Genomic DNA, 24,668 nt, shown 5'->3' with positions numbered 1-24,668 from the left:
TTCTTTATAGTAGTCGAATCCAGAATACTCCATAGCAATATTTGCGGTCGCGGGCTTCGTAAATAATTCATTGTACTAGCATCATTTCCATCGCATTCCGGATAGACAACTGCCGATAAGAAAAAATCTTGAAAGGCCCTATGCAGGAGTTCTCGAAGTAAAATACGTCACGATTTTGAAAAATGAGTTTTCGAGAAATTATATTCTGCAACCCTCAGGTCGCTGGCTTCGCGGATTACGAAATTTGAGTCTATTCTAGTGAACTCATCAAACGACCCTTCAATATTCATGACTTTTGAGAGACCCTGCCAGGATTCACGGCTTTCGTCATCACTCTCCATCGCGTGGTCGCAGTTGACTGCAAACCGGATTGACAACTCCCGATAAGAAAACAGCTTGGAAGGCCTCATGCAGGAGTTCTTGAAGTAAAATAGGTCACGATAATGATGCTGTTGACTGCAAACCCGGTTTTTGCAAAATAACTAAATATGGTGACAGGTGCGACACGCTTCCAAGCTTTGCAAAGCCCTTGCATTACCTGCAAAATGGTCCTCTTCAATTTCGCCGATCCCTTACATCCATTCGACAAACCAAAAACTCCACTAAAATCCGACGGTAATGCCGCTTTGCCGCAGAAATGACCCCTCGGTCGAGAGGTCGCAACTTAGCTATTGCAGTTGGGGGAAGAAAATAACACGCACATTTTTTATTGTTAGTCCTATGTTTGGGCCCGTGCAGCGATCGAGGAAGAAATCTACTTTCCCCATGAGTGCATCAACTCCCGCCAACCACCGCTGAATTAATCCCGCTGTCATTCATGGATTTTTGCTGCTACCACAGGGGTGAGGCATCACCATTGGCCCAGTCTAAACATGGCATGTTTAGACTGTGTCGTCTTCTTCATGCAACAATTGACGGGCGTCGCAAACCTTTTTCTCAGGAGAAAATCAACACCGCTTCACATCACGTTAGGACATCGCTACAATCGCCGACAGACAGAGACTGACCTTTAGTATAAAGCACTCAATTCAAGTAACGTCTAGATCAATGGGAAATGTTGGCTTTCGTGTCTTAAGTGCGAATATTTTTTATCCAAGATTGCGGCAAATGCAAAAGTTTCTCCTATTTTTTAGATGATGTTGAAATAAACAATGTGAATGAAACAAGAGTAACTACTGAGTCATATATTAAAGATAATTAAGAGATGCAATTTTTGGCTTTCATCTTCTAGCACGCACATTGTATCTTCCGTAATTTAGTTAAATTTTAAAGAAGTTATCCAAGATGGCGGCCAGTGAAAAAAAATGCTTCTCGGAATTTACGCGTTGTAATTCTGTAAAGTATCTTAAACAACCGTCAAAAGAATGCGTTCGAAGTACATAGCTCTAGATATCATATCTTTGAGCGTGTAAATATTGGAACATTGAGTTATTTACGAAAGTCAGCATTAACATTTTTCGCAATTCGCCGCGAGCCGCGAGTTGGGGTCGGCGGAAATACACGACGGAAGGCTATGGTTACGGTTAATAATGACGATTCTGATTGGCTTATTCAGTGGAAGTCTCTGATTTGCCCTCCAACGCTACGAATGTTAAATTATTCATATGAAAATAAAAATTTAACCGGAAAAATTGGTTATTGGGAGGTGAATTTCACTCGATCGCGCCGAAATTTCATTTCGTTGATCGGGAGTTTTCGTAAAAGAGGAGTTCGTTCATCGGGGTTTTTCACTAATGTGTTTACATAGGCAATTGGCCGGACCAATAGCATTTGTTCGTTGAACGGAGTTCTTCGTTTAGCGGGAGTTCGTTAAGGTGAGGTTTTACTGTACTACTTTCCCTGGGCCATCTCAGTCAGCATGGATTTTTGAATGGGGGCGTCCGAAGGCTTCTTAGAATTTGAACCTGTCGGCCAATGCTGAACACACCGGGCTTTTCAGAACTCAAACGAGAAGCTTTCAGAACAAATTTTAAAGGGTTTCCCAAAGAGCACAAATTCCAATTGAGTCCGCATGATTTCCAGCATTCATATTCAGGGGTGGTCAGTAGCGTAGCCAGGATTTTTAAATAGGGGGTTCACAGGAGATTTTGGGGACCTTCCACGGCGTACGCAAAACACACAAGAGAACAGGGGTGATTGTACCGTGAATAAAATGAAACAACCTTCACTGTAGTAGCTCAATTTCAACAAAACTTGGTTGCCAACTCGTTTATGGAGAAGATTGAAGGTTCCCTTACCGAAAAATTACTATACAGTAAAACCTCTATGTAGTGAACCTCTTTACATCATAAACCTCCATACTTCATACCACACCTACGGTCCCGTCAGATTTACATGTAAATTTATAGGCAAACCTCTATGTGGTGAACCTCTTTATCTCGTAAAACCTCCACTTATCATACCAAGGAGACACCCCCGAGACGGCCTAACTACCTCCGCAAATCGTACCGAGACAACTAGAGACCATTAATGCAGCAGCGATTACGTACATGGAATGACATTTTCAGCGATAAATGTTTAACCCTAATTTTTTTTTCGTATACACCTTTAATGTTCTGTAATTTTCACATTATTCATTAGTTGTAGCCATTTGGTTCCATATGAGAGCATACCTAACAGTAAATACGAAAAAAGGTATCCAACTATCCTAATCATTTTAAGTGACTGTTGAATTAAGAGAGATCACATTGTTTTCTCTCGAATCATGGCAAAAATCATGCGATAGCACTCGCTATCTGTAATTATTTAATAATAAATACATGTTCACTAATGCATGCATGTTTGTTTAAACACATAAATATAATGGTTTAAAAGACAGTAGTGCCTTTCATTTCCAAGGGATCTGAAAAAATTGTGCCTATCACTGAAACCTCTCTATAGTGAACCTCCATGCATCAAATTGCCCTAATTTTGGTCCCCTCCATTACAATACAAAGAGGTTTAACTATATTTCTTGATTCTTTGGTTATCATGATTAGAAGGTGGAATTCCAGGAATTTTTTAGATTTTCGCTGTTGAAAACATGATTTTTAAAACTCAAAAACTAATTTTGTATGAGTACTTATTAAAATTAAGTACCATTTAATTCATTTTCAAAGTATCATGTTAATAAGGTATCATTCCGTGGGAAGGAAGAATGGGTGACATGCTGAACAGTTCCTGAACTCACAATGGATTTAATGACACTTGGTTCAGACTATGCCCAAAGTACAAGATCCTCTACTTCATATCACTTCGCATCAGCCAACTTGCATGGTGCCAAATTTGAAATTTAGGGCACACTTGAATTTTTCGAATGTCCATATCTCTGATAGTTTGCAAATCGAATGTGCATAGGAATAGGACTAACTGCACATCAATTTACAAGCCGTAATGAGTGGGTCACCATGATTGCACAGGAATAAAGCTTATTACGTGACATCGCGTGCATACTGAAGTATCTCCTACTGAAGAAAGAACCATAATTGACACTAGGGCACAGTACACGAGGAGAACTTAAACTTAGCACAATGATTACAACGCAGCGTGGTGAATATCCACCTAAATGCCGCTGCTTATTTGCGGAACTTTGAAATAAAGCTCATTTTGTAACCGCCAGGACAGGGACTGCATTTTGTAATAACATTTCTATTACTATAGATTGGATAGGCCAACGATTTTCTTCATAATAACAAGACCTTTGTAATAAGGTTGTTCGTATTAATGAGAGTCTACTGTATATATTTATACGTTTATATCTTGACATGTCCCACATTTGTATATGCTATGTATATCGCAAATCTCTGGACAAATAAAAAGTGAAAGAATGAATGAGCTTTCCAAGGGAGCCTCCTATGCTCGGAGCCCTCAGGGATCACTGACCAGCCAACCCAGCCAGACTGCCCCTGTTCATAACGACAATTCTGAGAGTCACAGTACACAGCATAAGCCCTTGACATTTTCAGTAGCTGTTTGTTTTGACACACTCAGAAAGCACAACAGCCATCATGAAAAAATTTACCTTTGTGAGGAGTATGCTTCATCATAGGGCATTGACATGGCCATTCCCCTTAACCATGTCACCGCCATCCATCAGTTTTCCTTCCATTAGCTCTTTTTGCTTTGAGAATGCTTCAAGGGCAGCCAATTCTTTCTTCTCCTTCTGAGAGTTGCGAGTTTCATACTCTAGCCTGTAGATGCAAATTGTTATTAGCAACAGGAATGTCAATAACATGAACATTAATACCAGTCATGTTGACTAAGTTCAACAGTGGTGGAGCAAAAATTTCACTTCAATTAGGAAAAAATCATGACTTTTTCTTTCCATCATTGAATCCTCATATGTTTAGCGGTGATTATACATTGTTTTACATAATATACTATATTTGACAGCATATAAGATGCACCGGGCACATAAGACTCGCCCTCACTTCAATATGGCACGCACAAGAAAAAAATGCCACGCAAAAGCACAGCTCCCCAACAATTTAAGTTAGTTACTTTTAGATCGTATACAAACATATACATCGAATCAACAAATTAAACAACCTTGATCATATGTGTATGTATATCAAGCTCATTCAATATCTCACTCCCAACTCATTTGATATTGCAGAAGCAAGCAAAACGATAGTAATATATAATATAAAAATAAATGATAAATAACTTCACTAGTAGCAATGAGATTAATAATAATAATAACTACAATATTATAAAATTTAATAATTAACGAATATTAGTACATATTATGGAGTCAGTATTGAATATTAACCCATGGAGATTGAACCTTCATATATAAGATGCAGGTGATTATTTTGAGCTATTATTTTGGAAAATAGGTCTTAGAAAACAAATCTTATTATACACTGTCAAATACAGTAATTGAAAAAAAATTCTACTTGCAAAAATAAAAACATAATTGGTCGTGTCTACGAAAATTCAACATTTAACCTTCCATCGGGCAAGATGGATCTAACCGGCACAGAGTGAGTTTTTTATAATTTCTCCATGCCACTATGCAGCCTTTTACTTTTCGCAACTATGCCGGCAGATCTGTGGCGGATTATTCAGCACAATTAAGCTAAATACTGACACAGTAAAGCAAAATAAAAGCATCATTAGATAAATAATATAAGAGAAGAAAAAACACTGGTATTATAGAATTCACATGCTAAAATACATTACATATAATGATACATGCTTAATAGCCTGCAAGGAATGTTAAATTACACAGCCTGGATCTGTCTGGGGGTGTATGACGGCATGTAACGGGGTCTATGCAAAGCACAAAAGACATCATATAAGTGTTCAACTACGTTAATAATGGTGCGTTGAACTTTAAAGGTGTACCACAGAGCAATGCTAAGAGTTGATAATGCTTTTTTCACATCTGTGCCTGTCAGGCGTATGGCGCCTGAACTCAGCAGTTCAAATATTGCATCTTACGAAATGTTAAAAATGAACACTAATATTATGCCCACCAATTAAATTCATTAACCGCCAAAACCATCACTCCATCACATAGAAACCAAATCAACACTAGCCAATTACCTGTGCATGATGATTCTTTGCACAATTTTCTCAGTGGTCATCGTAGAACCGGAATCAATGGTGACAAACTTCCCTAACCGTTTTGGTTCCTCATATGGATCTGGATGAGGCAGAGGTAACAGAGGAGTTCTCCCATGACACACTACATCCACCTTAAAGTGGTTCATAAGTTCTGGAGTAACAACATATGGGGCACCAATAACCACTTCAGAGACATACTGAAACAAACAAAATTTAATCAACACATTTCAAACCAATATTTATTGCCACTATTTCATTCATTATCAACATAAATAAAACCCAATATATTGACCGATACTTATAAAAGTTTATGTGACCATGAATTACAGTGCAACCTCGATAAAACGACACCCCACGGTGCACCAATAAACACTCGCTATAGCAAATTGTCGCTTTACCGGAGGTGGTGCAAATAATAGCCAATATACCTCATATTACTCCTTTATTTTCTCGCTTAGACGTGTTTGGTGTTTTTTTGGCCAATGTCTGTTCCATCAAATGCTTTCTATTCATGCAACTCATGGACGTGCGGGTATGCTGACGACTGCTTTCTGCCGCCCGAGGAACAAAAGAAGATCAAGCATTCGCGAATGCTAATGCCACAATATTTTCACCAAAATTAACTACTTATTTATCGAACGACAGTTTACCACAAAAATTTGAGACTGAGCACTCCATTAACTTCATTTCTAACAGATCGCTAGCAATTACAGAGATTAAGGAGTCTTGGTGTAAGTTTTTCCGGCGGTGAAACCCTTGCTATGGCGAGAGCCAACACCAAAAGGGCCTCGTAAAAACGAAATTTTTAACATGCTTTTTATAGGATTAATTGACGGTGCATCAGCTATCTCTCGTAATAGCGGGGGTCTCACTATAACCCATACTCGCTTTAACGAGGTTCCACTGTAATTAAAACGAAAAAAGAGAGGAAAAAATCAAAATACAACTTATATCAAACTCAAATAGCCTAACTGAAGCTGTTATTTTTTAGTCCAACTTTCTGTACCACATCATTCATTTTTCTAGCCATTTGCTTTACAATTGATCTGTCCAATCTGATTGCAAATAAATTTTGTCACCACTTACCAAAGCAATCGTAGAAGGTGTCTAAAAAGTGCATCTCAAACAAGCAACTTTTTAAAGGAAAATAAATTTCAGATGAAATGGATTTCTCTTAACCCAAGAGGAAAAAAAATAAACATGGGTCGGTTCAGGTACCCGGTTCTTGGTACTACCAGTTCTTGGCCTGCGGAACCGGTATCGAGAACCAATAGCATAAAAAATAACTATTCATGCATTTTTTACCAAGTTTAAGTATTTACACAATTTTTTAAAAGTACAACTTCAAAAGCTTCTCATTTTTTCCACATAAAAATACATCACCTAAGCAAAAGGTGGTAAAACTATATTAAGGTAAGGTAAAGATACTATAAAACGCACTTCTGACCACTCACTGACTCACACAAATGTTAGGGGTAAACAAGACGAGATAAGATAAGAAGTCATAGAATCAACCCCCTTTAAAATCGTCTGAAACCCTAGGTAAATTGTCAAAACACTACATTTCCAATTTATATATATGACAGAATTGCCAACTGCCTAGGTGCCTCTACTTTTTGGGTGCATTTGGGGGGGTCAAAAAATCTATTTCTCAAAAATGTAATTTTTTAATACACAATATACATTGAATAAACAATTTTCACACCATTGGAGCCCTTTCAATTTTGGCCAAATTTTGGCAATTTCACTATATCGTAAAATGTTATCTCGACACAGAGGGAGATGCAGTGTTACATAATAGTGTGTGACCAGAAAAGGCTACGGGTCCTTTCCCGGGAGGGTTCTCAGGGGGCAGAGCCCCCAATGAGCACAAGTGAGTAGATACAGTAAGTCCTCCACAACAAACATTCAACTTACAAACTTTCAGAGATACAAACATTTAAAAAAGTGAAGCATGCCCAAAGTTTCAAATTTGGCACCATTGAGAGGGTGACGCAACGTGTTGTGGCATAGAGAAATACGCTTTTTGGGCAAAGTCTAAATGAAGTATAAATTAAACCGTTGTTGAGTCAAGAACTTTTCAGCGCTTCCTATGCATCTCCTTCCTGCAGGCAACAAAAATTTTCCTGCCCCGGCCACGTCGCATGCAGAGCCACATCAGATCACCACCATCGTGAGTTGATGCAAAATTGTAATTCAGAGTTGCATTCTGCAGATAACTACACTAATCGCAGCCTTGCTTAGGTTTTTTCAACTTACAAACAAAGCCTCGGAACACATCTGATCATATGTTGACGACTTACTCCAGTTATAACAAAAGCAGCATCGCATCTGTTTATGTATTAAATCACGTTTGTGCCTGATCACAAGGACTAATTATAGCTTAAAACGAAAGAAAAATGGATATATTTCAACCTAGAAAATACACTAATTAGAAGAATTATGATGAAAATGAAGCACATTGAAAAACTAAACAAAAGAATTTGTTACAGAAGTCCTTTTTCCCACAATGATACAAATTTTCACACAATACCTAGTGTTCAAGTCACCTTGGAATTGCATGTTTTCATTTCGGAATGGAATCCTTTTCTTACAGGAGTCAAAAAGTTAACAAAATTGGGTAAAAACAACCTCAAAAATTGTTTCATGATAAAACCCTTTTCATTAGTGCACATATAAATGACACAGGGAATATATCCAGAAAATTTCATGGCTGATATCTCCAGTAAATTGGGCTGTGCACAGATGTGTGAGTGAATCAGTCAGTCAGAACACGTTGCTTTATGAGTAAAGTAATAAGAGATTACTTACCTTGCAAGCCAGAACACTAAGCACTCTCTCATGGAGATTCATTATAGGGTAGTTGCTACCCTTATACCGATTGACGATAGGGTCAGTATGTAGTCCAACAATAACGAAGTCCCCATGCTCTCGAGCTCGCTTCAGAAAGTTTAGATGACCAACATGGAAAAGGTCGAAGGCCCCAGCAACATACACAATCCTGTCTCCAGGCTGCCATGAGATAACAAAATAAATGGTTAGACCAAAACCTGTAGCTAATTTTGAATTAAAACTACCTCTTGCTTGACTGATTTAATGACCAGTCAGTAAACATATTCTAGCTTAACACTTTAAGTGCTAAAGACATAACATTATGCCCATATGTTATTCAACTACAGCAGTGAGAGGTGTAATATTAAGTCTCCTACAATTTAAAATCAACATTTATGTTGCCCATGTAAAAAAGGTAGTTTAACTATATCATCCCACCTATCCTAAAAGTGGAAATAAAATAAGAATCAACACATTATCATAAGACCCATTATATCCTGGTTAAGCCAAATAGTTTTATTGCAAACTTCGTTATTGGTGTATATGAAGAAATACACCTTTAGGAATAAATGATAAGAAATTGTCTCACCTTAGGCACTTTCCCTTCACTGAACTGAGTGATTTGATGGGTGGTAGGGAGAAACTGTGAACAGCCAGTGAAAGGACTTCTAGCAGCAGAGTCCAATCCCATGGTCGAAGATCCCTCCTTCCCGACCTCATACTCCTTGTCACCCTGACGAAAATGCTGCCTGGTCATAAGTAGCATACGGCCCACAAGATCTGTCGTAGACACACCTGCAGTCCTGGACACCTCTCTGCAAGTAAACAGTACACGGTTAACATAGCATTGGTGAATTGATAAGGCAAATAATGAAAGACAAATTCAGCATTAATCAATCACAAGAAAGCTTAAATCATTAGAAACCTATGCTGCATAAAAACCCACTTTAAACAGCAGAATACTTCATTAATAATAACTCTCCTAAATACCATGCATTTTAACACTATCCCTAGAAATGCCTTATATACAAGGAATTTTCGGTCATAAGCAAACAAACGCCCTTCAACCAAGCATTGAGGCCATGCACACCAAAAGAGTCCCAGGCATCATCATGCCCCCACCTCACAAGAGGACCAACCCTTAGTAATATTGCTGACCAGTTATGACTTCATATTCATCTCTTTCACCTGTACCTTTCCCTTCCTCTCCCCAAGACGTGCCTCTGCCTGTGTAGGCATTCCTTCTTCCACCCACTTTCCCCCTTTTCACTTGCATTTCTGTCCCTCCCTCTCACCTACGGAGTCAGCAGTGCACTTTGTACCTAAACGCGCAATGCACTGATGACATTGGAAGCCAATGAGGGCTTCCGAGAATGTCACGAGGGGTATGCCGAGACCCCCAGGGATTGTTGGCATACGACAGTTGCTCGCGGGATGTAATCGAATAAAGACTATAAACACTATCCACCATTTATCTGTCTGTCATTGCCCTTGGTTCCCTTCCTCCCTTCAGCTGAGTCCACTGGTCGCCGTCACTGGCGTTACACCCACCTTATCTCGAAAATTTCCCACACTTAAGTCCCCCCCTAGTTGGGGTGGCATGGTCATTTTTTATTTACGTGTTAAAATAGCAAAAGAGTTTTTTGCTGCACTTATCGAAAATTAAATCTGAAAATTGCATTCTCAATGTCCTTTTGAACATTCCCAAATATAAAATGGAATTCTAGTATACACTAACAAAGTTAGATACTTAGGGCCGTATTAATAGTCGTTCCCCTAAGGGTCCCCTAGGGGCACCCTTCCCAAGGGGCTCCAAGGGGAATCTTCAACATCGGTATTAATAGTCGTCCCCTTGGAGTCCCCTCGTAAGGGGACTCCGAACGTGGTAACTATGGGCCGTAACGACAACAGAGGTGTTTATTTACTTTATTTTTATAGGTGTTTTTGTACAAAGAACTTGAGATGTCGGCGAGAAATGCTTCGTTTTCAGCTACGGAGAAGAAAATATTGTGCAATTTGATTGAAAAATACAAATGTTCCATTGAAAACAAGAGAACGGACAGCGTTCAATGCGAGGCGAAGATGAAGGCGTGACTAGCTGTACGGAATGAGTTCAACTGTCACCGCAATGTTGTTAGAATAGATGTAAAATAACTGAAAAGGTAAATAAAAAAGCTATGCAAGTAAAGGTAAGTTTAGGATGTCTCTTTCAGGTATTTATCTGCAGTTAACTGATTTTACGTAGTTGGTAACACAATATTGAAGTACATTCTCGCCTTGCCGGATTCAGCATTTTCTGTCGATTTCATAATGACATTGCAGCGTACCTATTTAGCAACAGAATATTTGAAGTAAAGAAAGTAAAATGTGCATTCATTCTGAGAGGATCCAGTAATGTGGGTTGGAGTAATACGTGGAATGTATTACGGTATGCATTTTTACGTGCTGACGGGCGCATATTTATTTGCCTATTAAGCCTGAAAAACGGTGTTTCTGAAATTCGGGTGCTTTTTTTTGCTCTTGCATTATTTGCTAACTACTGTATTAATTTCTTTGGTGTGATTAGATGTGAATTTGCTAATTTTAATGACAATGAATAATAGTTCTTAATATCCCTTGAAAAGTACCTGGGGTAAATAGTGCTAGTGTTTTGATAGCTAGTAATATTGTATTATTAACTTAAATGATATTAGCCGTTGGACCCGGTGCAAATTCTATCCTAAATTATTTAAATAGAAACTTTGGGAGGCTGTGGGATAAAATTTATAACCATCTAAATGATATTTTAACATAAAAGTTTTCGAAAAAATATGTCGTTTAAGTCACAATGCTACATTTTCTGTGATTAAAAAAAATTGAAAAATGATCATGCTTTCAGCTCTGTTTATTTATTTTTTCCTACAAAATGATAAATGATATATTGTTGTTAATTTATAATTGCTTCCTGGATGCTTTCAGCCAATACTTCCATGGACATTGCTGAGAGGGAGTTAAGGGCCAGGTTGGAAATGATGGAAGAGGAGAGGAACTATTTACGAAGATTGTATGAAATGAAGATAAAAAGATCCCTGGAGAAGGACAAAATAAAAAAAGACAGACTGAGGCAAGCTGTGGCTGCTAGAAAGCTGGCGGAAGCACAACTGAAATAGTTTAGTGGGAAAAGTGACCCCTAATTTGTAAATTTTATTTTTATAAAATATATTTACATTTTTTTAAATTTGCATATAAATTTATTCCTTCAACTCGTTAATTCCTATCATGAATGCATGAGATAATGGCTGAACATAAGGAAACCGGTGCCTGTTATTAAGGGAAATGGATTTGGAACAAGTTTTGGTATCTAGCAACAGCCAATAAACATAATACACTACAAAGTTGAATAGTGGTAGGTCAAGGTACCTAATTCGCACTGGTGACCAAAAGCTCCAAGATACAAATTTGTTGTGGAGCAAACACTGAAAACTGAGACTGAGGAGGAAATGTTGCGGAATAAAAACCAGATAATGTGGCCTTTGTGTTTTAAAGGTTTAAGTAATTGCATTCCGAAGATCGAATAATACAACTAGTACGTAGTTGGATAGATTTCCTGGTTCCGTCCGCACTGTCATTTTGATGGCGACGTTTTACCAACTGTGCGTTAGGTGTCCTCAAGCCAGGCTGATATGGAGAGTGCTTCTGATTGCCCGATATTTATACGGTGGCGCCAGACTGAGGGAGCGCTTGCCCGTCGCTGAATGGTCCCCAGACGGGGAAGGGGGGTCCTTCTGGGGTCCAGAAACAAGCGTGTCCAGGTGCTGGAAAGGGTGTAACCGTCTTCCCGATTCATATTTTATGGTCTTTTGGTAATTTGCACCGATTCTCTGATTATTCTACTACGATATATTGCATTTCTTTGGCCAAGATTTTTGCTTTATCAAAATTGATTTCATGACCTGGCTCTGACAAGACATGTTGAACAATTTCTGATTTCTCTTCTTGTCTATTCTTCAGTGTTGGAGCATGTTCTTTTATTCCTCATTGTATGGCCCTTTTAGTTTGTCCTACGCATGATTTCACACAGATGTAATGAACCTCGTACACACTCTCTAACCTGAGATTCACTAAGGACCAACGAAATGAGGTCGCACCATCTCAACCAGAGGCCCTCTCACGGCTTCCTTAAGAAACCGGTACCGCTGCAGGAACTCTGTATCTCTAAAAAAATTGAATGGATTTTGCGCATCACGGACGTAAAACTTCTTCAATCACAGATGTTGGTTCGCCAATCTATCGAGACGACGAGCAAAGGCCTCTAGGCTGCCCATCCTCGTCAAAGATAACCCAAATCACGGATAAATGGGAAAATATGAACGTATATATAGCGAAGTGATACACAGGAAAAGGTTGAGATGAAAGGGATATGGTGAAATTAATGAAAATGGGTGAAAACGAAGCGATTTTTGAATGGGCGAATGAGCAATGTGACAGAATGAATAAATGGTATGGTATGAATTAACATGGAGGCGAATAAAGGCGTAAATGAGTAACTTTTTAACGAGAACACGACAGCAACGAACGTATTGGAATAAGCAGAAACTTGAAGTCAATAAAATACGAAAGCAACTAAAGATTTCTGCTTACAATTCCAGTAGTACCTGTTTTCTCCGCTTCGTGCACATGTCGCAAGGTAAGGCTCACTCCGCTCCCATTGTAGGGGACTGCAAGGGGGCCCCTACAGCCTAGGGGACGACTATTAATACCAGATTTGGGCGTGGGGGACTGTAAGGGGATACCTAGAGCTAGGGGATCCCTGGGGGTCGACTATTAATACGGCCCTTAGATACTTAACTGTAAAGGTCAAATGATACCAGCAAAATTAGGAGAACAATTTTTTCAAATATATATATTTAGAGAACTATTTTTTCAAGTTGTATAGGAGAACAATTTTTTCAAGATATATACAATTTCCTATAAGCCACATCATAATTGAGCATAAAAAGTGAAATTTTCTATAGAATTCCATAGTAAATTGGCCTTCATAATGAAATAAGATACAGTATTCTCAATTCTATGCCCTTCAGAAATAAACAAATTATTTTTTTAACCCTCACAACGGAATCTTTCAATGCAATTACATTTTAAGTGACACGTACAATTCCTTTCTTATCTTCGTCTGAAATCTTAGAGGTTAATTATAAAAGATTTTTGAGAGAGTTTCAACAATACAATTGCCCAATCTCAACCACTCAGATTAATTGTTTCAGACAATTATAATTACACATTTGAGTCCTCCTTTAATTATATAATGCCCTGATAGATCCAGAGAATTCAATAAAATGTCAAAAAGGCTGAATAACCACGAATAACAATTTTCATGGAAACTGCAAAGTGCATCCAAAAAATTTGTGCGTCGCCACAACCAAGGTGTTGCAACCCTATGTTTATGGACATATATGCACTTAAAATTGTATACCCTAACACCTCTTGAACTATTGCAGATTCCTCCAGAAACACCCTGTATTCTCTCAAAATATATTTGAAGCGGTACTTCACTCACTTCACCTGATGAGCCGCCAAAGTGCTACATATCCAAATTATAAAATCATACAATTTCTAACTGAATTCAAAGATAAAAAATACTAACTTGTATCTGCCAGCAGCTTTCACTAAATGGTAGGTATCAATGCCATCTGCAGTCATGGTTATGTCATCTGAAAAGGTAAAAGTTAAAAAATGAGCAAATTAGTGCCAGAATATTTATATGTATAGTACAGTAAAACCTCCGTACAACGAATTTGAGGGGACCGGGAAAATCATGACTTCGCTGTAGAGGGTTTCGTTGTATAGGGGTAACGAGCGGGTTGCGTCTTCGCAGGGGCACAAAGTGTTCCGTGTGCTTTACGATGCAAGTCGAGTAAATTTATCAATCTTGCTTCATTCGCCATTAAAACCTTCCCTAGAGTGATGATAAACAATTTTTTTTAAATTAATGTCAAAGGATCACGTCTTAAAGAGTGATCCATAATTTTCCTGAGTATCTAGTCGGCATTATTCTTTGAGTGTAATAATTGAAGTCGATATCAAATGGCAGTTTTGTGCAGCAAATTTGCCTGAAAGAGCAATATTGCCCAAAGACTTACGAAATAAAGTGCATTGTTGGCATCCTACTGAAATTCCGGTAAATATCTATGTTCGTGACCGGTATGTACTAATATCTATAAACGACGATGGAAGTTAGGTGGGGCGTGTTAGTTACCACGAGTAAAATCGTGGAAGTCGGCAATCGAAGTAACAATGGCAATCTCAGATGATAATGCATTCAGTATGACCGATACTCCTCTCAGGTATGACTTAATAGAAGCTGGACACGATCAGTATTCCGCTGGTACACCCATTCCTCGGTGCCAAAACGCAGTGCTATCCTCGAGTAAGCCAGGATAATATTTGAATCCACGCTTTGTCGCCTTTCATCCAGTGTTTAGGAGAGACTAAAAATCTCCATACGGTTTCAACTTTAGCCCGAGAACCAAGTCCGAGACTTATACGCCCGAGTTACCCAAGGAGGGGGTGGTAAAAAGGTAGGGAAAAGGAGGGGGTCGTCGCGACAAAGGAGCCCGCCGACGCCCTCGGGAGAGGATAGAATGGGAAGGTAAGGAAGGAAATCCCGGAACCGTCATCAGTCATACGCTCAGCGAAACCAAGCTTACGCAATTACTTTACCCACTGATAGACAAAAAACAACAACAAAGTATTCCCCGAGTATAAGGACAGTTGGAATCGCTGGGAATTCATCCAGTTCACCTCTTCATACTTATTGTTAGTCAATTTTAAGTGAGGTTTGTGGTTTTTCAGTCCTTTACCGAACGTATCTCTCGTATGTGCCATTTGCAGGCCATAACTATTAAACTGGGATAATTAGTCACTAAAGCACTATCTAACCAATTCAATACGACTTACGTTAGCAATCAGTTACGTTAAACGTTAGCAGAGAATAAAAACACGTGAAAGAACCTGATCCCACTCCTTTTCGCGTCTTTTATGACACTTGAAGGACTTCTGCCCAAACCAGGCGAAGATCGATAATCTGAAAACTCTAGTTGCACTGGTAATATTTCATGCTAACAATTTGGAGTGGAGATGTTTCCAGTTGGACACAGCAAGAAGTCTAACCCCACGCACGCACTGAAATGAGGAGGAAAGGAGTGGATTTACAACTAACCACTCCCAAACATTTCATACCAAAATGTCTATTATTCAATAACATTTCCCCTCTGAAAGGAAGAAGAACTACGCACTTAGGCGACTGTTTCTCTACAATGCTGCTGTTATCTCCCCTCCCCTTCCACGTTTCTTCGGGGAGCCATCCCTCTCCTCAGTGATTCCCCTTCCCCTAACCAAAATCTCATGCGTCTCCGACAGTGCGTGACCCTGTGGTCTGCCGCTCTTCAAGTAACCCAACTTATTTGACACACACCCAGAAGGAGGACAAAATTCATGTATTAGTAATCTGCCTTTCGATTTATCTCTCCTTCACTTACCTCCTCACAAATATAAATACAACATCGTCTACTGTCCTCGCTGTATATACAGACAGCTCTCTTGAGACTTACCTCAGCCGAAACATTCCATATTCTTTGCAAATGAGTACATTTCAGGAAGTTTAAACACATTTCGAAAAAAATGGGTTTAAATAATATTTTTAATAAATAAGAGACGGTATCTGTTTTTAAGTTTTTTAATCCAAAATTATTCTATTTAAAATAGTTTTGCAAAGTTGTCTGCCTCATCCTTTTTCTCATTTCTTTACTGGCTGCTTGCTCAACCTGCCGCAGAATTTTCAAATTTTCTATTCCATCTTCTGAAGTAATAAAAACTCGCTCCAAAACATCTACTGCGTCCACCACTTCCTTCCAACTGGGGCGCACTACGCAATTGCTGGACTCTTCTCTCTCTTCATCGCTCACATCCTGCGTCTCTGTGATTATTTCAGGATCCTCATTCTTGCCAAAAACAGCGAGATCATCATCAATGTTTGCAAAGTCTTCGAAAGATACCCCTTCAATGTTTAACAATTGTGCGACTTCGCCCCATTCCTCCCTCTCCTCCGGCTGTGGGTCGTCTTGGACGTCCATCTCTCCGGGAAAGCCTGCCCTCCTGAAGCAATTCGTGATTACGCTCTTCTCTACTCCATCCCATGCAACACAGAGACGCTGAATGGCTTGCAGGATGTTCCACTTCAGTGACTTGATGTCTTCCGTGTTTCCTATTCTAGGTAGAAGATATTCAACCAGCTGCCTTCTATATGCCCTCTTCACGAGGGAAATAATCCCCTGATCGAGTGGTTGCACTTTGCTCGTGCAATAAGGGGGAAAATGTACGACTTTCACGTTTCTCAGTTTCATATCTGATGTGTTTGTGAGCGGTGCAGTCGTCAAGGAAAAGAAGAATTTTTCTATTTTTACCCCCCATGACTGCGTCAAGTGATGCGAGCCACTCTCTAAATAAAATTGCCGTCATCCACGCACTTTTGTTATTCCCATAACGGCATGGCAATTTTTTAACATGCTTGAAGCACCTCGGACTAGCAAATTTACCAATCACGAAAGGCTTCAACTTTTCTGACCCGTCAATGTTAGTGCAGAAAAGAACGGTCAATCTTTCTTTACTTCGTTTGCCCCCATGGCAAATTTCTCCCTAGGGTAGCTAACGTGGAGTCCGGAAGGAGATTATAGAAGAAGCTAGACTCATCGGCGTTAAAAATGTCTTTGGGATCATACCCAGCCACCAAGGAAGGCAAATTTTTCTTCCACTCCTCCACCACGGCCACGTCGACTGCTGCTTCCTCCCCACATACCCTGAGAGTCGTCAAATTCCACCGACGCTTAAATCTTGAGAGCCATCCATTAGAGGCGTGGAAATCATATATCCCTAATTTTAGGGCTATTGTTTTCGCCCGGTCCTGTAGGATGGACCCAGATAGCGGGATATTGGCACTTCTCACTTCCGTAAACCACTCAAATACTTTCCTGTCTAATTCGTCATTTTTGCATGACCGAGACCTCTTCCTTTCCGGACCAAATTTCTCAATACCATTTCCCATCTTGTGCCTGTTGGCAATAATTGTGGAAAGTGTGGATGCCGGAATGTTAAATCTCTCCGCAATTGCCGTTTTTTTCTCTCCAGTGTCGACCGATTCCAAAATTTGCAACTTCGTTTCAATGGAGAGTTGTCGGCGTTTTTTGGTGGTATTGGCCATTTTACTGTTAAGGAATAATTATAATGATAAGGAAGGAAAAAAAATAACAGAAAAATACTCAATTTATAGAAAAATTAAGAAAGAATAATCTCAAAATATTTTCCAGTTCGTACCGTAGAAGCAAGTCCTGCAGTCACAATCAACTCGTGCAGCCGTTTCCACAGGTAATGACTAAAGCAGACTTGGACAGACTATTCCTATATTTTCTCAGCTCCTAATAATCAGTAAAGCGAACAGGGAATGAGTTCCAGACTTCAATTGTCCTCGCACACAGGAAAGATATTCGAGTCTGAAGAGTCGCATCTTTGTTACTACTGAATCCATTGCGATGAAGATAAAATAAGTTGAAGACTAGCCAAATTTTTTATATCATCAGTGATTCCTCGATAGATAAAAAATATTTGGTTTTGAGCAAAACGTAAAAGATGTCAAGTAACGTAAAAGATAAATTCTTTTACGTTACTTGACATTGCTGAGCGATGCCATCAGGTATGTACCATGCATGAAAATTTGGTTGGTCGGAGTTAGTGACTGGTCAAGTGGGGAACGGGTGCGCTGGAGGGACGTGGCGGGTTGGAAGGGGGGACGGGAAGAGGAAAGGTATGATGTGATAGGCAAGGCACCTCAGGCCATTCGTCATACCATGTCACTAGGAGAAAGGGTAGGGTAAAGGTACGGAAGAGGTTTATTGCCAAAGGTGATGGGAATTTACGGAAGGGAATAGGATAAAGCGCTAGAACGTAATAATTAGCCGTGAAAGTGGAGCTGCAGTTTTTGAGTACCAATATTTTGTTATCAAAAACGTAGTTAAAATGCTATATCTTGAAGGATCACTGATAATTTTATTCAAAATTGTGAAATAAATTGCCTTTAATTATTATACAATTGCAACAGATGAATTACTTTACGAGATGCAATACTTCAAAACATCTGTGATTTTAAAGGGCAAAATAATTTCATGACGTAATAGAAAAATTGGTAGAGAATCATCAAATAAAATGCTTTCAGTCTTACCTGTCTTCCGCAACGTATTCGCCCACTCCGTGTCACAAGTATTAAATTTCTTGGCGATCGGCGTGGAATCCAAATCCAGTGAACACCAACCAATGAAGTTTTGAATACTTCGCCATAGTAAACATACATTGTCAACTCCGACGGTTCCCACCATAAGAAAAAGTAGGTACAAATAAAGCCAATGCTTCACTCCCCGTTAGCTGAGAAGGGTGATAGAGGAGTGGATGAGTAATCAGTAGTTATCTTAGTTGACTATGGCCTTCACCGAGCAAGATCAGCAAGATCACATTACGTAGAAATCTTCTCAGGTTACCTTTCTGTACTGGGTTACAGCTGGCCGGCTGCCACTGTTACGCCCCCGCCCCTCTCGGTCCATTAGTCATCCGACCCGCTCTCACCCTCCAGCTACCTGGGGGGGAGGGGGAGAAAAAGGCAACTCCCCTCCCAACTTCGCTCGCAACAACTCCGAAGAGACATTTGATACGTACTTTCGGAACAGGGGTCGCAGAGTGAGTTGATACGAGACAAGCAGATGGTGGCGAGCCAGTACTACATAGTATGACTTATCGGGGCCGTGTTACACTCTCACGCGTTTAGAAAATATGCATGTGAATCCAAGGGCTCGTTTGAGCTTGCGCCTTTTCCGATGTTGCCGTCGATACTATCTTCATTGCCTTAGCAGACACGTCAACGGCACCCTCCGCTGTAGTTCTACTTCCTGCTTATTACGTAAATATCTAAGGAAAAATTATAATATGTAAAATACTGCGTTTATTCTCAATAATTCGTTCTAGAGGGGCACTTTTCCTGTTTTGGGCCCAAGTGTGGACTTCGTTGTAGGGAGTTTTCGTAGTTAGAGAGGTTCGTTACGCGAGGTTTTTTTGCGTGCATTATCCATTGGAAGGAACCGGGACCGGGCCATTAACTTCGAAATAGAGGGGTTTTCTTAAAATTTCGTTGTATAGGGGTTCGTTGTATAGAGGTTTCACTGTACTGTCATAACTTTAAAATAGCTAAATCCTACAAAGTCACAGGTCCATTAAAGGCCTCATTCTTTTCCAATTGTTTTTAAAATCTACATATAATTTTTCATTTATCACCATAAAAACTTTTAACTTCAGTAATTTGAAGAAAGTATCCATCAATCAAAAATGATTAACGTTAAATATTACCCCAAAAATAAATCAAATAATAAACCAAAACAACATGTCTACTCAAAATGAGAGCGTTAATTGAGAGAACTAGCAAGCTCCCAAGTATCATACAGTAACTTCTAAGCTATTTCCACAGAAGAATTAAACAGAATTTTTTTATATTAATAAACAGAAAAATATCTTAGGGCATGAATTATCCACATCATGTGCAAAACCAAGCACAACAAAGAAAAATCCTTAATTTATGTGTATTAAAATGAACATTTTTCAAGGTGCAAGATAATTCAAATATATATATGAATATAAAACTGAGAAACATAAGAGCATATGAAGGGACACTAATGCCCAAGTACCAGTGTTTTTTTACGTGGCAACTACAGTAGACTCTCATTATTACAAAGTTCACGGGACCAAAAAACCGGAGATTCGTAAAAACAAAGTTTACATACACATTTCTTTTAAGAATAGTCGAAAAAACATAGTTTGTCAAAATTTCTTCTCTTCAATCTCCCAAACTTATTGTCGCACCCCAAAATAACTTCAGAGTCAAGTGTATAATATATGTGATTAAATTACACGAACATGTATAAAAACAAGAACATTCATTTTTTCAATAGAAGAATGCGGCATGACATAACTGAGTGTTGGTATCATCCCGAATACAGTATATCCTCGATATACTAACAAGATGCATTGCGAGACCTTGCTTGTCAGTCGATAAACCTATGCAAGGCATCGAGGAGTGCAGTTATCCTGCAGAATGCAACAGTGCATCACAATTGTGCATTAACTCACGTTTGTGACAAACTGATCAAGCTGGGTTTGCGATGCAGCCGAAGCCGAAAAAAAATCGCTGTCCATGGGAAGGAAGAAAGGGCAAAACGCTGAACAGTTTCTGACTTCACACCAGATTCAATGATACTCAGATTATGTATTCCCAAAGTGGGAGTTCCTTTACGCCATATCACGTCACATCGGTGCCACTTGAAAGGTGGCAAATTTGAAATTTCGCTCACGCTTGAATTTTTTAAATGTTCGTTTCTCTTAATTTGCTTCATAACAACGAGAACTTTGTAATAAAGTTGTGTTCTTATTAACAAGAGTCCACTGTAATTATAGGTGTTAAGGCGACAACTAACTAAAGATATAATGGTGATTTTCTGTGCACTGATCAATCAATCTGATCGCTTCAGCTCAATTACGCAATAAAACCGGGAAATCAGATTAAAGATAAGCCTAAGTTAGAAGGCTGAGTCAGAATGTGACACACTCAATTCTTCTTTCATTGTCAAAGGGAAATGAAATATTGCTTCCCTCATTTCCATGAAGAGAGCATCTCAGAATTATTGAAGAAACACAATATGGATTCCAAAACAAAGAATTAATATATTCAATCTCAAACTCTCACTGTTCTAAAGGCTTTAATTACTTCATTCAATGAATAATTCATTACTGAAATTTTTAATCCACACTGGTGTATAACCAAATCTCAGACAGCTTGCCGCAGAACTTTATAGTCTGGTTTGGGTTCAAATGATTCAAGGTCGATAGGTAAATATGGTTATGCCAAAATTTCAACTACAGAAAACATCTAATCTTCCCAATACACGTCCACAGATATTTAGACAAACTGAATCTGAAAGACAACAGCTTGCCTTTGAACTTTAGGTATATGTTTTATCTTTCAATAGTATATTTTTTACAGCCCTCATTTCCGTTCCAATGAAATATCACCCCACTACTCATTATTCTACTTAACGGAGGAGGTTGTATAAATTTGACTGCATGAAGGATATTCCGAAAACTAGATCTTCCAATGTAAAGACCCATACAACCCTTCTCAAGGATTTCAAGAGAACAAAATCTTTTCTCCACATATATTTAAACAAACTAAATCTGAAATGTGGTCCGAGACAACAGCTTGCGTTTGAACATATGGTACCTGTTTAATCTTTCAATTAGGGATGGATGGATCCAAGATTTTTTTTCAATTCCGGATTCGGATTGGATCCTTGATTTTTGGAGCCGGATCTTTCGGATCGGATATTTTTGGATCCAAATGCATTTTCAAATTCCTGAAGCTGAGATTCCCCATTGATTGTTCAATCTCTTGGGAAGAGTCACATTATGTGCCAGTCGTATTTTGCTATTTTTATTTTTTATAGCTGAAATTCTCCTACCTAACCTCTGCGAGAGCTTTCAAACAAAACTGTTCATGAGTAGGACAAGAATCGCATGCGACGGCGCATTCGAAGAGAGAATCGGAACTCTTTCCACCCTTATCGGTGCATTCACTGAAGCTATTATTCAAAATTTCAGATCCAGATCCGATGTATTCCACGACTTTGGATCCGATGTATCCGATGAAGGGCAATATCCGCGGATATTTGGATCCGTGGTATCCGATCCAACCATCCCTACTTTCAATAGAATATTTTTTACAGCCTTCACATACGTTCCAAAGCAGTATCACCCCACTACTTTTCTTTTTTTCATCATTCTACTTAACGAATGAGGTTGCTTAAATTTGACAGCATTAAGGATATTGCAGAAAACTAGATCTTCCAATTTGAAGGCCCATGAAACCCTTCATAAGGATTTCAAGAGAAAAAATTTTCAGTCAAGGGCAATTTCAATTGAAGGATACAGTTTTAAAGAGTGGCAACCGTCATTTCTAGTATTTTGAGATATTCAAATTTTTAAGTCTGGTTAAAACCATAAATATTTGAAATAATTTAGCAAACAATTTCAACCCATTGATATTAAGAATGTATGTATTTAAAAGTTAAATCACATTTTACGTTTAATCCTAGCTAAACTGATATGACTCCCATTTATTTTTACCAATCCAGTTTGGTCAAAAATGATGGTTGGCACTTTTAACTGGGCCTCTTCAATTGATTCCATCCGGACCAAATGCAAAACAAGTTAATTTGAACTTTGAACCAAAAATAGCCTAAAAAATGGATTTATTCTACCTCACCCCCATGGACACAAAAATCACAGTTGTACTTGTCAAGCGTCTCCAAGGTTGTAACATATGGGGCTCCTTCCACAACTTCATCCACCCACTTGATGCCTCTTACCATCTCGTATCTATCATAAAAAAACAATAAGGAAAAACCGAAAATTAATTAATGCATTCAAGGAGATAACTACATAACAGGTTATATCATTTACAGGGTGATCAGTCAATCAAAGCAGAAAAATTCATGCATAATTCCCAGTTTTCAAGGGAAATTTAACAAATCCCTTAAGGGTCCCTAATCCAGGACCCTTTCCTCGATGAGCGCACCCATGCTGGCCTGTATCAAGGACCCTCTGAGCATGGGGCCTCCCTCCCGAAAAGTGACAAACTTGATTGCTTGATAGATTTTCAAATTGCAGTCAGAACGGCCACTTTTCGGGAGGGAGGCCCCACACTTGGAGGGTCCATGATACAGGCCAGCATGGGTGCGCTCGTCGAGGAAAGGGTTCTGGATTTACGACCCAACGGAGGGTGTACCATGCCCATCCTGGAAGTGCCTGCTCCATGGCCCAACGAAACGCATTTTAACCTTTTCGCCGCATGTGAGGAGAAGGTTTTCGGAGATTGAACAGCAGTGAAAGGAGTAATATATGAAATTAATCTTACGTGATTAATGCGATAGATAATAATTTTAAAATACTCAAAATTACTGCAATACTTTTAATAACATTACATTTACAAGGACAACAAGGAAAAGCTTACTTAACACACATTGTATTTAAAATTTAAATTTATTCAATGCAAGCCAATAAGCTGCTTTGACCACAAATTCTACTCAGCTACTGCACTTACAATGACGACAAAACACATTTTGAGCCAGAAAATGGGTTTTGAACTGGCAAAATTAGATGTAAAATGAGTAAGGAAGAAAAGATTTTTTAATACTAGGTAGGAGCAAATTTTCATGAATAATTTACACATAATTCCAGGGATTAAAAATTCCCCTTCTGCTGGTCACTGAACACCCTGATTTATTGCCAACTCCGTTCAAATGAGTCCATAAATGCGTCCTTATCAGAGCTAGAATACCTTCATACTGGCAAAAACTGGAGTCCTTGTTAAATAGGATAACTGATGACTTAAACTTCAGTTGTACACATTTTTTGGAAACAAGAAATTTAACATCATGACCATATAATTTTGACATTAAATGGATGGAGATCAGTATTAATGAATCCACAAAAATTATATAATGCATAAACAAAATTATAATACAAATACTACTTACACACCACTATAATTCTTAACTTCAGCACCTTAGATAACATTTGAGAATTTAATCAATCTCAATTTGAGGACTCTTCCTGAGTGATTAACTCAATGCCGCCACTAAAACTGATTCTATTGTAATCGATTCTACTTGAAAATCGTTTACTGAACCTTTATTTGTTACTTGATTATTATTTCTCCTAAAGTAGGAATGCTTACAGCCAATTTCAACGGCTTTCCATTTTCAATCATATTCTTGAAATCTAGCACATTCCCCTAAAATTATGACTTAAAGCTCAAAGCTTAAATGTTTCATTCCACTATCGTAATAAGAAATATGAATAACCTTTCTTCTTCGGTGAATACGGGAGGGCCTTTATGCTTGGCAATTTCTTCGTCCGTATGTACACCCACAATGAGATAATCGCCCAAAGCTTTGGCTTGCCTTAAAGAGTTGGCATGGCCAAAGTGAACCATATCATAACTGAAAAAATAAGAGATTTGTAAACAAGAGAAACATAAACAACGAAGGTTTTATAACACATCAAGTACAAACATACTCAATATATAATTGATATAGATTCGGCGAGCATTAAGGTACATTATCATTTAATTTCTACGACTGTATAAGAGTAAACGCTCATAT

General features: G+C 38.7%; 1 protein-coding gene across 2 annotated transcripts in view; it reads right to left on the bottom strand.

Annotated features, from left to right (window-relative positions):
* The window catches only part of LOC124168784 (ethanolamine-phosphate cytidylyltransferase), a 28,872-nt gene that overhangs the window by 3,457 nt on the left and 747 nt on the right, over positions 1-24,668 (bottom strand). For both annotated transcript variants that reach the window (XM_046547088.1, XM_046547089.1), the window contains exons 2-8: positions 24,369-24,506; positions 22,769-22,881; positions 14,006-14,072; positions 8,972-9,197; positions 8,362-8,562; positions 5,530-5,747; positions 4,001-4,169 (exon numbers count right to left, since the gene is read on the bottom strand). In XM_046547088.1, the coding sequence (XP_046403044.1) occupies positions 4,022-4,169; positions 5,530-5,747; positions 8,362-8,562; positions 8,972-9,197; positions 14,006-14,072; positions 22,769-22,881; positions 24,369-24,506 (1,111 nt within the window). In that variant the 3' untranslated portion in view covers positions 4,001-4,021. The remainder of the gene's footprint in view (positions 1-4,000; positions 4,170-5,529; positions 5,748-8,361; positions 8,563-8,971; positions 9,198-14,005; positions 14,073-22,768; positions 22,882-24,368; positions 24,507-24,668) is intronic.

The sequence above is a fragment of the Ischnura elegans genome, chromosome 12 (genome assembly GCF_921293095.1).
Source record: "Ischnura elegans chromosome 12, ioIscEleg1.1, whole genome shotgun sequence".
Lineage (NCBI taxonomy): Eukaryota > Metazoa > Arthropoda > Insecta > Odonata > Coenagrionidae > Ischnura > Ischnura elegans.
Note: the sequence above shows the minus strand (reverse complement) of the source record. Positions and strands in the feature narration are given on the sequence as shown.